General features: G+C 37.7%; 1 protein-coding gene across 3 annotated transcripts in view; it reads right to left on the bottom strand.

The window, feature by feature from the left end:
- Positions 1–1,206: 1,206 nt before the first annotated feature.
- The window catches only part of KATNA1 (katanin catalytic subunit A1), a 20,523-nt gene continuing 8,212 nt past the window's right edge, over positions 1,207–13,517 (bottom strand). For 2 of the 3 annotated variants that reach the window (XM_072409039.1, XM_072409040.1), the window contains exons 3-11: positions 10,297–10,454; positions 9,863–10,040; positions 9,030–9,145; positions 8,557–8,662; positions 7,901–8,059; positions 7,118–7,244; positions 4,156–4,290; positions 2,974–3,100; positions 1,207–1,750 (exon numbers count right to left, since the gene is read on the bottom strand). In XM_072409039.1, the coding sequence (XP_072265140.1) occupies positions 1,552–1,750; positions 2,974–3,100; positions 4,156–4,290; positions 7,118–7,244; positions 7,901–8,059; positions 8,557–8,662; positions 9,030–9,145; positions 9,863–10,040; positions 10,297–10,454 (1,305 nt within the window). In that variant the 3' untranslated portion in view covers positions 1,207–1,551. Of the gene's footprint in view, positions 1,751–2,973; positions 3,101–4,155; positions 4,291–7,117; positions 7,245–7,900; positions 8,060–8,556; positions 8,663–9,029; positions 9,146–9,862; positions 10,041–10,296; positions 10,455–13,271; positions 13,299–13,517 lie in introns of all 3 variants that reach the window. The other variant, XM_072409041.1, reaches the window with a different exon arrangement.

The raw sequence follows: 13,517 nt of genomic DNA on the forward strand, positions 1-13,517 counted from the left end.
ATTCACAGCTGTCAAAATTAATCCAGCGGGGGTCACTGTGTAAATTTAGCACCTGTAATAGTCCTACTGTCTGGCAAAGTTTATAAACGGGCAAGTTGGAAATAAAATATTAGACTTACTGTTTTCATTTGTAGTTACGTGAAGCTGAAGGCTATGTACTAAAAGATGAATGAACGAGCGTTGTACATACAGCACCATTCTGTTCTATTGAGGGGAAAAAACGAGCAAGTGGCACCCCACTGCGCTCTCCTTCCTTCACTTCCATTCAGTCCTTTGTGGATCCTCCATAAACGACAACAGATGGCCACTGTACACACCCCAGATTCTCGTCCAAGACAAGCCCTGGGGTGGGAATTGGATGAGCAAATTGTTTTTTTGTCTAGTTTTGCTACTTCTATCTTTGGATACAATACAAAATCAACTTCTACAAGATATCACCAAAAATAAAGTGATGTGCTTTGACTTAACTTATTACACAGGCTCACCATTAAAAGTTGTTCCTATCCACAGGGAATGCACAGATTTGAAAATGTATATATTTGAAATGACTTTAAACATTTTACTTTTTTCCCCATAATTTTTATTGTGATATTAAATGTGTAGATTTGCATATTATCCATCAAGGGAAGGGTGAATTTGATAGAACAGATTGTCTTATCTGCTAAACAATCTTTAAAAAAAAAAATACCAATAACATGGGCCATAATGCAATTATAGACTTGCATTGTGCCAAGCAGAATCATACAACCATTATAAATCCAGCCTCCCTATTTTTCACACCGATTTTACTATAAGAAAAGCTATCTTAGTCGGCACTTTTTGGAGAAAACTTAGCCAGATGTTATATTTTGACACTACCAGTGTAAGGCTACGTACACACGTTCAATAATTGTCATGGGAAAGGATCTTTTAAAGACTGAACAAGCGCTGTACATACAGTGCCATTCTGCTGTGTGGGGAGGGCAGAACGACAGATCGGCACCCTGTTGTGCTCTCTCCCCTTCACTTGTATTACCATCCTTAAAATTGCTTGGATCTGCCAGCACCTATTCATTAACAATGTCGGATGTGCACTGTACACACGCCAGATTCTCATCCTTTACTAGCTCTGAGGCGATTATCAGACAAGAATAATTGACGTGTGTATGTAGCCTTAGTGTCAAAATATACACATTAGAATTTTACTCTTAGTTTTGTTATTTCCTATTATATATGTTGAGTCAAAACAGAGCTTTTTATTATTTAATAAATCAGATATTACAAAAAGATTAAAAAAAAATAACGGGATCCAGTGCCAGCACTCTACAAATATTATACAGAGAATAATAAGAGCACATAAGTGAAATGCAGATAAAAATCAAAGTAACCCAGGCTCCTCCTGGTCCAACATCTTCTTTTGAGAGCGCCTACTGATCTCCCTGAACAGATGCAATGGTCCCCCCTCAAAGATCCTATTCAAACAGGTTGATTTTTTTATGTGAACATGACAGGTATTCTTTAAGACTTAAGGAAAATTTTTTTATTAATGTTCACCAAATAGGAGATGTCCGTTCAACAAGATCCAAACTCTGCTATCCACTTTTCATACTTTTCAATGTCCGAGGCAGATACAGATTTAGACACTTTCTTCAAAGCCATCTCAAAATCCTCCATTGTGGTAGGCATGTGCATGTCCTCCTTGGAGAGATTTCGAATTTCTTCCGGAGTTAGCCCTTCAATACGCCTTCTCATTGCCATCAAGGAGGCATCTCTGTGTAGACAAGAATATTATATCAGGCCAGAGTACTACTTGGACAAATTTTATCATGAAAGTCTCCATGTTGTACATAAGGTATTTATTACATAAATCCTGAACAAAGGGATGTATTTAGGCAGAAAAAGCTGACCTAAGGATTAAGGTGTCTGTCTCCAGAGCAAGCATGCATAGTTTAGTTGTATAACTTCCTGTGTTACCCGTGTTCTCAGAGGCAAAGATACAGATTCATGCTGTAACTAGAAAACTGCAAGGAAACAGATAATACTAGAACCCGTGAAGCTAATCAAGGAATTTTAGTATTTACCTGCCTGGCTGCACTCACTTGCAGAGATTAATTTTTTTTTTTTAAATAAGTGTTTTACTAGAGTCATTTAAGTGCTGTTATTTGTATCACTGGAGTGTAAAGAATACCTGCAGTGTTTTATCCTTGTGTTATTGCAATAGTAGCCAATGATGTAGATGAAAACTAATGTCAGCTTCTCACAAATCTTAACAATGAGGAAAGGGGAGGAGACTACACAGATTACAACCTGATGGGACATACATGCCAGGGTTGGCCTTAGTAACACATAGGAAAGGCAGGATTGGCTAAGGACCAGACTTCAAATGTTTTGTCCTTGCTAATAGCCACTGGGATCCCTTCTACACTTTTTTGTTTGTTTTAAGCAAGAAATATTTATGAATTACACAATATCAGCCTTTTTTTCTGCAGCACCACTTTTCTATTTAAAACACATATTCTGTTCTCATTATAGTAAAAAAGCAAGTTTTATTTCCAGTTGTCGTAAAAATCTTGTTTACGAATACTCAATAGCTGTACATAGGAGGTGCATTTTTCCTATAGAACCGCTCCAGCCATTGTTTTAATCAAAGTGAGCCCCAGTGCAAACAGCTCTTGGTATATAGCTAATTTATGGATGTTTGAGAATCCTGCAACAAGCAATACTTTTTTTAAAAAAGCTTGCACACATAGTAAAAACAAATTGAAATATCTCTTTAAAAAATTGAAACATGTAAAATTTTAGAAAACGTGAACACTAAATTGACCTAAAATCGTTGTACTTTCATTTTAAATGCTGCTCTAAACCTCCTCAACCTTAAAACAATCAATCTGTACCAGTCTCATCTTCATAGCACAATAGGTTAGTTGTGCAAGTAATTTTAGATTTAAATGTCCAATCTGCAGTAAACTATAGTTACATTCCTTTAAGGCATACCTGCATACGTTTGTTATATCTGCACCAGAATACCCTTCCATATTATGTGCTATTCTTGTAGCGTCAACATCATCTGCTAACTCCAGCTCTTTAAAGTTTATTCGCAGAAGCTCCTCTCTTCCTTTCGCTGAAAAACAAAGGTAGGTTTACCATATAAATATCCGTGCTTTTTGATATATATTTAAATATGTGATAAAAATACATGGGACTTGATTTACTAAAGCTCTCCAAGGTAGAGTAGACAGGATAAACTATCATGGGTGAACCAACAAACCTGGAATGGATTTCTTAATCATTTGCTATTAGGCAAATGTTTTCAATACAGTACTAGATCACCCATGATAGCCTATTTTCTACAGTTTAGGAGAGCTTTGATCATTTCATTACATACTCAGTATTTATATAGCACCAACACATTGCACAGCACTTTACAAAATCAATAGTCGTGTCACTAAATCAGACCCATTGTTTCAACTCCCAACTTTACCCTTAGAGTTACCCTTTTGCTGCCCTAAAACACACCTACATTAGTGGTCCTCAAGGTGCATGCATGGAAAGGCAAGACCCTTTATCCCTTTTGTATTGTCGCCTGTGTCCTGTGGTCATTGGGTAGAAGAGAGAGGACACTTTCTCACACTAAAATTTTCCCTTACTTCCCATGTCACTGACTAAAAACATAAAATGGGGTTAATGAGTGACCCACAAAGTCACTTTCTAGAATCAGTCACCTGTAACAAAAAAAAAAAAAAAAAAAAAAAAAAAACAGGGGCTAGTGGGTAGGTTGCAAGTATTTTACCTACCCAAACTTGCATACACGCAGCAGCTGGTGAACAGAGACGTGCAGGTTTTACAATACACAGGTTACCAGAATTGTAAGTATATAAACACTAATTTTACAGATGACCAATTCTGGGAAGTGACCCTGTATAATTTGAGTTACATTAATCATTTAACCCCATGTTTTAAAGGCAGTATCTAGTCCTCAATTATATTTTAGTTATAGTTTTTAACTGTATACACACAGGTGTTATATTTACAAGGTGGAAAAGAGGACTTATATATTGGAAAAAACCCTCAAAATCTTTCAATCCTCCACTACTACTAAGTAAAGGAGAGAAAAAGGAATTGTAGGTTTTTGGTAGTCAGATGCGATGCTGTAGATACTGAAAAAGACATACTTACTTGAAGGCAATGGAATGTAAATCCTTTTCTCTAAACGTCTCCTTAAGGCCTCATCAATATCCCATGGAAAGTTGGTAGCTGCTAAAACCATTACCATTTTAGATGGGTCCTCATTCTCGGATGCACCGCCTACACCTAAGATATAGAATATTTTTTTTTTATTACTGTGGCAAAAGAATTCTATAACAGATTTATAATATTGATACCTCAAGATAACCTCAGAGAGCTCATCATAAAGCAAACACTGCCAAAATGAAAACAAACAGCATAAAAATGGTCTACCAAATAATGCTGTATTCTGGGTAAGGTCAGTCCCATAGTTCTCCCCAGAGGGTTTTAGCCGAGTGCTCCGCCCGGCTGCTTTGAAAACCCCGCCCACCTCTCCTCGGCAGCTCTCATCTTCCGCACAGATCTCAGTGAGGCTGCTCTGTGCCATCTGTGCTCTGTGTCATCCGTTCAGAGGATTGCTGCTGTCAATGAGAGGTGAGCACACAGTTCAGCCTTCATGTGAATGAGACACAGGCAGCCCCGCCCCCATCTCATAGCACGAGCTAGAATTTCTATTAAAAAAAAGCTGCTGGTGAAATGTATCCACTGCTAGAGCTGTGTGTGAAGTGTGCATGTCATTCTGCATCCTCACAGCTCTCTGTGTACAAACCTCCATATCTTCTAATATGTATGTCACAATGACCTGTAATTTTCAGGGTGTACAGGGGACCCTTATAGATACTAGTTACTACAATTTCAGCCCCCCATCTTTAAAGAATTTCAAGATATGGGGGTCACAAATGTAAAAAGTTATGAAAATTGAACTTTGGGGTTGCTATTTTAGAAGAAAGTGCAACTAGGAGTCATTGAAAATGGAAATTGGGGATCCCGAGGCCACTAACATAGCAAGGAGCATTGGGGTGGGCCCCTAAATATATACCTACCTGTCACAAATCTATACCTATGAAACTGTCTGCTTCTCTTCTTTCAGCACCAATTTCTCTGAAAATATGCAAGTGTCAGGCACATTCTCCCCTTACAATCTCATTACTACAGCATCATTAGAGCATAAAACAATCTGCCCATCAAAATGGGCTTGCCTGCCCTGTTACACATTCCTGTCTACTTAACTAACATTCTGATCTTCAATTGGGGAATGGGGAGGTGTAAGAAACCAAAAATATAGGTACAAGTGAGGAACATTTGTGACTAACATCCCCCAAAAATTCATCACTATGGCATCATTAGAACATAAACTCTGCCCACTACATTTTATTGAGGTTGAGGTACTGGAAGGTTACAGTCATGTGTAACAAGGACGTGCATTTTGATGGACAGTTTTTCTTTAATTTTGTAATGATGCCATGGTGATGAAAGGTGATCGCGACACGTGTCTCCCACTTCCACCTATATTTTTTGTTTCCCTGCACCTCTTAATTCTGGAGAAATTGGGGTTTGAGATAAGATGCAGACAGATATGTGTAACAGAGCAGGCAGCAAACTTTGCTAGGTAGAAATTTATGTTCTCATAATGCCATACTAATTACATTTTAGAAAGGTTTAGCCACAAGTGTCCCCCACTTGCACCTACAGTTTGTTTTCTATGCCTCCATGTGTACCTTAAAAATTTCAAGTAAATACAACCAACGGTTTAGGAGATATGAAGGTTTGACCACAGTGAGTTGTTAGGCTGCAGAATATGACAAGCAGCTTTTACACTCACATGGATATCACAATGCGCTGCCGATGACATTAAACTCTGTGGATAAACTTTACAGACAGTGTTTTTTAATAGAATATGGACAGTGATGAGAGGGGATCCCTGGCTGTCTTGTCCCCATCTGATATCACATGCATGATGCTATTAAAGCATCGCCACATTTTTAACATTATATTAAAGAGTGACTTGCTCTGTTATGTAATAGAAAAATGTGCGTTTTTTTTTTTGTTTTGTTTTTACACTTTTTTGGAGAGGACCTCTCCCCTTCAGTCTTCACTTCCATTTGGGTAAAGACCAAAGGGGAAATCCGCAGCCTCCTGCGATATTTGTGTCACATATCCCAAGAGGCTCTACACTGTTCCTTCTGTACATGCATCTTCAGGCTTTCCTATAATGAAAAAAAAAGTGTTCAATCTCATGCATGTGCAGTGCAAGGCAGCACTGGATGTACAAGTGAGCATCAGAGAAAAGGTGGAAGCTGAGCAAGCGTGGGCTCACTGGGCTAATTTTGTAAAACAATCAAGTGAAAATAAAAATGTTTTCACAAAAGTTCACATTAACTAAATACAGACATAGGAGCACATCTGAAGAACGGCTGAATTCACACCGGCAGTAAGGTTACATTTGTCCATTCCTCATGCCAGGAACCACTGCTGCTTAAAAAACTTCTAGCTCTGAAAAAGCCCAGCACTTACCGCCTGTTATCAATCCTAGGTGCCTAGCATCTACGGCCTGTTACCAGAAGTCACTCAGAAGGGGTAAATGTTTTTTGCTGCTAATATGAACTAAACCTAACTTGTTACACCACATTCAATATACTATTTCACTACTTCAAAGCAATACACTCCTAAAACTTAGAACACTAGGAAGTTGGGTCACAATACACGAACGACATAGGACAGTTGTGGCAAAATACATAGAATAGAAAAATTGGATATACTAACGGGGCAGGCATTACAAAGTTGTAACAAATCATTGGGAGAAGGTAGAACACTGAAACAATAAGAGGTTACTGATTACCCATGGCAAACAACTGGCAGCACTAAATTTGCCGTGTTTTGCCACACCCCCTTTTTTACCACCAGGCTACAGCTTCCCACCACCCGGCTGAAAAAAATTTCTGGGGAGAACACTGCAGTCCTGTTCCTTCCATCACAAAATTCCCAGGGTTGGCTACATTTCTAAACTTTTCTAAACTTTTTTTTTCTAAAGACTGTTGTGGAAATAGAATTGTAAAAAGAAAGTGGTGGTTACCATCCATCTGCACCAAAAGCTCAGCTTTAACTCTCCTGCTGGCTTCATGTTCTTCTGAAGTTCCTCTGCGACTGCAAATTGAGTCAATCTCATCAATAAATATAGTTGTTGGGGCATAGAATCTTGCCTACATGAAAAAATAAAAATTAAAACACAAATATATTTAAAACAAAAAAATAATACTTAAACCTAAATATAGGTTGTATCTTATGTATTTAGAAGTGCTATTACCTGCAAGGATTTGCATGTATGTTTCTGTCAACTTCATCCCGAGATTTAGAGAAGTCTTATACACTGATCAGTCAAAACATTTCAACCACCTGCCTAATATGGCTGGGTGCATTGTTTAGCTGAAGAAGAGATGGCAGTAAGGATGTATTATGCAAAGAATGAGAAAGGCCAGCCAAGGTAGTGTGATTTAAAGAATTTGCTGCCAAAGTCTCAGTGCCAGATATCACAGGACACCTTTAAAGGTATTTTGGAGGCTGTGCCTCAATGAGTCAGACAGTTTGAAAGATCAAGAGGGCCTGCATTATTAGGCAGGTGGTTTTATAATGCTTTGCCTGCGTATATACAATAAGTATGCATACACATGACAAATATAGCAGTATATATTCTGTGACTGCATCTGTGTGTACACAGGATTTTTATTGTTGTGTGCTTTATACTCGCTCCAGCTTCCTAAAAGGGACACTTGTTTTGAGCACAGAAGTTTTGGCACTAAAGGTTTTAAAAAAAATATGGACACCGATTTATTAGCTAAATTGGAAATTGTTTACATACCATTTCAAACAGAAGGCGGACAAGCTTCTCTGATTCTCCTCTGTACTTGGATGTAAGAGTTGAAGAGGAAATGTTAAAAAATGTAGTCTTGCACTCTGTTGCAACAGCTTTAGCTAGAAGCGTTTTTCCGGTTCCAGGTGGACCGACCATTAGTACACCCTTCAAATAAGTATAAAAAAAACAATCCACAATCAAAATAGCCCGGATCAATTCTTAGAAAAAAAAAAATGTACCTCCCTGAAAGCACAAATCTAGCCAAATACTATTTTTGTTTTGGACAAAGTGGGTTTGTACTGTACTGTATAGGGTTTGTATTACTTTTTTATCTGTAATAATTGGAAATATTCTCACTTCACAGTCACAGAGACATGTAAAACCTTTATAATGTAAACAAATTTGGTAAATTGGGGTGGGGGGTAACTCAGTTGGCTTGTTATTGCCATCTGCGTCAATGTTGAAGCGATATCACTTTGTATTGTATCTAGTCATTAGGTGAGTTGAGACAGCAAACAATGCTTTGCAGTTTATAAACTTTTCCCCTTTGAAAAAAAAGTATATGTTTCACTGGATTTGAGCTTTAAACATAATTTTAAACAAGTATTGTTTTTCCCAGCGTTGCTAATAAATTACTTCAAAACCATTCTGCATGGTTTTACCTTCCATGGTCTTCTGATTCCCTTGAAAAACTCTGGCATCCACATTGGTAGTACTACAGCTTCCTTCAGCAATTTCTTAGCTTCCTCCAAATCTGCAATATCATCCCTGAGTGCAAAATATATGTGGTATTAGGAAACTAAAAACTACAAAAAATCTAACAATGTTTTTTTAGACGGTGAAAGAATTGACTGATAGAATGGGACTATGCATAACGCTGAACCCTTCACAATCAAACTGTGAAACAAAAAAAAAAAATTCACATAAACATTTAATAAGTAGATTGCTACAAAAAATGCGAGAAAGTACTATTAATTTGTGGCTTTATCTTATGTGAAGTTTTACAGGTATCAGTCAAACATAAAAAACAAGTTTAGTCACATAGTTCTATGTATAGTAGTGAGAACTATATTTAAATTCTTGCTGTGATTAATCACATTTATTAACAATGACAGGACTATAATGTGATACTTACCATCGAATATTGGGGTTTTGTGAAATGATGTCCCTTTCAAGTGCTTCAACTAAATCTTTATCATACCCAGTACCATCAAACCTCTTCTGCTCATTCTCAGACACGTCAGATTTATTCTGAGAACACAGGGTAAAAAAAGTTTTAACCACTGGTAAAATGAAAATGTGAATAAATAGAAGTTTATAAGTGAATAAGTGAATAGAAGTGAATAAAAAAAAAAAAAAGACTACTAAGCTATGTTCACACACACCATGTTGCCGAAGACGGATGGTTGTGCTCAGCTCAGGCAAAAATCTGACACATGCACATGGCAGATTGATGAACAACCAATCAGGTATGACTGCTGTTCACTCCTAGTGTGGGGAGTATAGTGGAATGCCGCTTGCTCAGCCCCCTCTAAAGAGAACAGAGCTGTGTCTACAGTACTCGTTCATTCATCTGTCACTGGGAATGATCAAAGAGATTGTTTCCATTCACCACATAGCGTTACCCACGATGACAATTCAGCTAATGTTAATGTTATTTCATAAATATTTAACTCAGTGGTGACTCCTTTATGCTGTACAATACCCTCTTTCAGACTGTGAGCTTATGAAGCACTACCAAACAAACTACTTGAACGTACCTCACTGTAACTAGGAAAAAAAAAACATTGGGACTGGCTGTCAAAGGAACAAAACTACAAGACTCTTCTCCCAAAATGGTAGTTGAAGGAAAGATTTACCTGTACAGCATGTGGGAAAAAACTGTGTCTTCCCCCAGATAGGCCTACTGAAGGGATCTGTGCTAAATTACTGGAGGATAATAACAAAACATTTAGATTCAGTGACTACCTTGTCTTCTTTCACTCTGTTCACTTGATCTTTCTTCTCTTTGGTCCGCGTAGGCTTTGCTTTTTGGTTATTTTTTGAAGAAGGATTTGGGCCCCTGACAGCAGCACTTAAACGATTATTAGGCACCCGATTGTCACTAAACTGGGAAGATTGGCGTTTCCTGGGTCCTGGTGAAGGCCTTGGGAAAAAAAATGTATTGTCTTTATAATTATAGCTTACAACGAGACTACAGAGGATTGTAATATTCACCTAGGTTTATACCTGAAGAGGGGGGGGGCAATATGCAATAATTAATCTAATTATAAAACATTTCCCATGCTTAGATAAAATAGATACACACACACACACAGTGTCCCGGACTACTGGAACATTCTCCTGACTGGTTTTACACTAACAATGTGCTCTACAATTTGTCAGGATTTCCATTAGCTCACCTACGCTCAGCTGGTACTGGTAAGGACCATACTTCTCCATCCTGGGCAGGTAAATCGTGTTGTGCTGCTTTCAGTGGAGAGCTGTCAACTTTAAAACTTTCCAGTGTAGACATTATGTCCTTCACATGCTTAGCTTCCACATTGATCTCTTGCCAAACCTGTGAGAAAGCATAAGATCAGTTACAAATCCTCAGACCCCGTTTTGGTAAGCTAACTTTTTATTCAAACAGTAGGTTTGGTTTTAGGAAAATTACGTGTATTCTACCCCTCATGCCCCCTTTCATGGCAAGAGTTGGATAGATATCCAGCATTACAGGTCAGGGCCAGGCTATGGAATGTGGTACAAATCACCCTGCTATAGCACAGACAGCATTTATTTTCTATAGTCACAGCCAAGGAAAGCTCATGGCTGGAGACCCATTGCCAGTTACATATAAAAAAAAAACTCCTAACTGCTGTGTTAAAAGATATTAAAAAAAGAATTGGTGACTTGTCTACTTGTTTAGTTGTTTAAGGCAAGGATTAAATACACCTGCACAGTTGTAGGTGGCGAAAATATAGGTGCATGTGATGTCGATACTGCAGGACAAATGCTGTGTTGTAAAAAGCTGATTACTCCAAGGTCTGGTTGAAATATCAGATTCACCCCCCAAATATCTGCTTTAAAGTGAAAAAAAAGAATACTACATATAATTACCTTACTCCAGTTTCTATACTGCATTAAGGAATGCTAAATACCTAAAATTTTGCAAAATAACATTTTAGCACAGTATAATAGCATCTTCTCTACATGTGCAGTGTGTGTTGGGCTTACCAATAAAAAATCAATTGATCAATGATTTTTACCAATAAAAAATCAATGATCAATTAAGTGCAAAAAATAGCAGGGGATCTGCTCGTGTGTATCAGGACTGGGGCGGGGTCGGGGTCCAGTCTCTAAACTCTTAAAAATGTTTTTGTTTATTATGTATTATTGGAACTATTAACACTGACCAAACATTTATATTTAAATAGAAACAACAATAAATAAAAAGTACATCCAGCCCTTGTATGTACACGTGCATATAGAATAGATTTACATTCTAAACAGCACAGGGATCTCTAAGGAATTATGTATAGTAAAATACCACCTAAGGGAAGTGGAAAGTTACATGGATAAGAAGTCATCACCAACAACATGTATTAGATATTTTGTCTTCCTTTAGCATAGCAGGAAATGGAAAGCAAGACTATATTATGCTAAGCATCAGTCTTAAAGCATACCTATACTCAAAAACAAAAATCAACTTTGGCTTATGGATAACATTATACCAATATCATATGAATACTTTTATTTTTTTTTTTCAGCTTGATTTTACCCTCAAACATTAAAAGCGAGTTCTGGCCACACCCCAGGTCTCTCCATCGCCTAGGCAGTAAAGTGCAATCTGGGAAATGCCATCCTTGGTGCAATCCACTGCCACTGCCCTAATTATACAGATTTTTTTTGTCGCTGTGCGACTGCTCTATCTGCAGCTTGTGAGCTCTGTGCAGAGGCGGGGGGAGTGGGTGGACGGGAAGGTCAGGAGAGGAGGAAAACGTAAACTTGCCAGTCACAAGCTGGCCGCTTCCAAACACTTCAGAAATCATTAAATATTGCATGGATACAAGCTGACCCAGCCGGTGCCACCAGGGAACACTGAACTGACATTTTAGTGCAGGTAAGTAAGAATAGATTATTAATTGAAAGACTAGTTTTTGAGTATAGTTCCTCTTTAATTTGACTTCAACCAACAAAGTGTCCTGAACAAAAAAAGTGAAGTCAAACTATATAATAGAAAACATTTAAAATATGTTTTTGCCAAGGAAGTACCTTTCATTTTGCCTCTGAAAAATATAGCACTTCCAGATGGTATGCCTAGGCACATCTGTGCACACAGCCTTCTAGCTGTATGTCTGCAGTGACAGATCTAAAGTGACTGCTAGTAATAGGAAATTTAGAATGAGCACTGCTGTGATGCTCACTGTTCTCCCAACATGGGAAATCAAAGCCCTGGCCCTATCAAAATGCCACGTAGAGACACAGCCTAGAGAAAGGCATGAAAAGTTAGTACTGAGGTAGGGCTTAGAGTTAGGTGGAGAAATAATACATTGGTCATCTTTCCCATCTGAATATGTATTTTTTGGCACAGCTTTCTGAGTAAAATTTCTTTTTAGAGAAGCCACAGGGGACAGATAACACTTGTATAAATCTGGACCCCAAAATAATGACAATTTAAGACATCTTTAATGTTTCTAAGTAGTCTATACCAAATGTTTAGCAATGCTTTTTCTTTGTTCCAATCATTCTAAACTGATAAAAAGGCACAACTTGACTGGCTGGAATAGGTCAGTGTGGTACAATGTTTTGTTAACACCTCCATGTCAAGTGCCATTTACATTTAGCCAGCAGCCATTCATGATCCCTGTTCAAAGCATATTTCTATATTAAACTATTTATAATTACTATCCTATTCCTCTAAGCAAAATTAGCTTTATGTCACAAAAAGCATGCGTGAACCGGAAAATTAATTACAGCTTGCCTCACTCTCTAAAATTATCCATCAATAAAACATAAGTCATTCGTGTACCAAATGGAACGGAAGTCGTATTCTTTAAAACTTGTTAAACCTGTTATGACTGTAAAGGCTTCTTGTGTGAACAGCAGCTGCCAAACAAATGACACAAGAACTAAGAACTTATGGAAATCAAACTGCTCTGTAAGAAACTGGGTAATTACTCTTACTACAGAGGGAAATATGCTGTACTAAAACCTAATGTTTATTGTGACTAGAAAAAAAAGGCAGAACTCTCAATAATGTCAAAAAAGCAAACAAAAATATTTTCAAAAACATAACTCATGCTAATAAGTAGATGCAGTATTTCTGGTCAGATAAATGTAAAAACTGACTGTCATTCAGCATGCACATACACAACAGAAGACAACACAAGCTTACCTATATCCCCAATACACTCCAGTGAAGCTGTGTTAAAGGACAGAAAAATCACTCTATTTAGTTGCAGTCCGCTTTCCTTCTTGGAATGAGCACTTGTGCACGCAGTCATTTTAACATAGACTCCTGCAATTTATTTGTGTGGCAATACATATCCACGTCTCCCAAATCCTTTACAATACGAGCATTACACTAAATTAAAACTTCAAGCAAGGTATATCAGCAAGGTAGTGGATTTGTTTTTTTTTT

Source organism: Pyxicephalus adspersus, chromosome 4, assembly GCF_032062135.1.
Source record: "Pyxicephalus adspersus chromosome 4, UCB_Pads_2.0, whole genome shotgun sequence".
NCBI classification, from domain to species: Eukaryota; Metazoa; Chordata; class Amphibia; order Anura; family Pyxicephalidae; genus Pyxicephalus; species Pyxicephalus adspersus.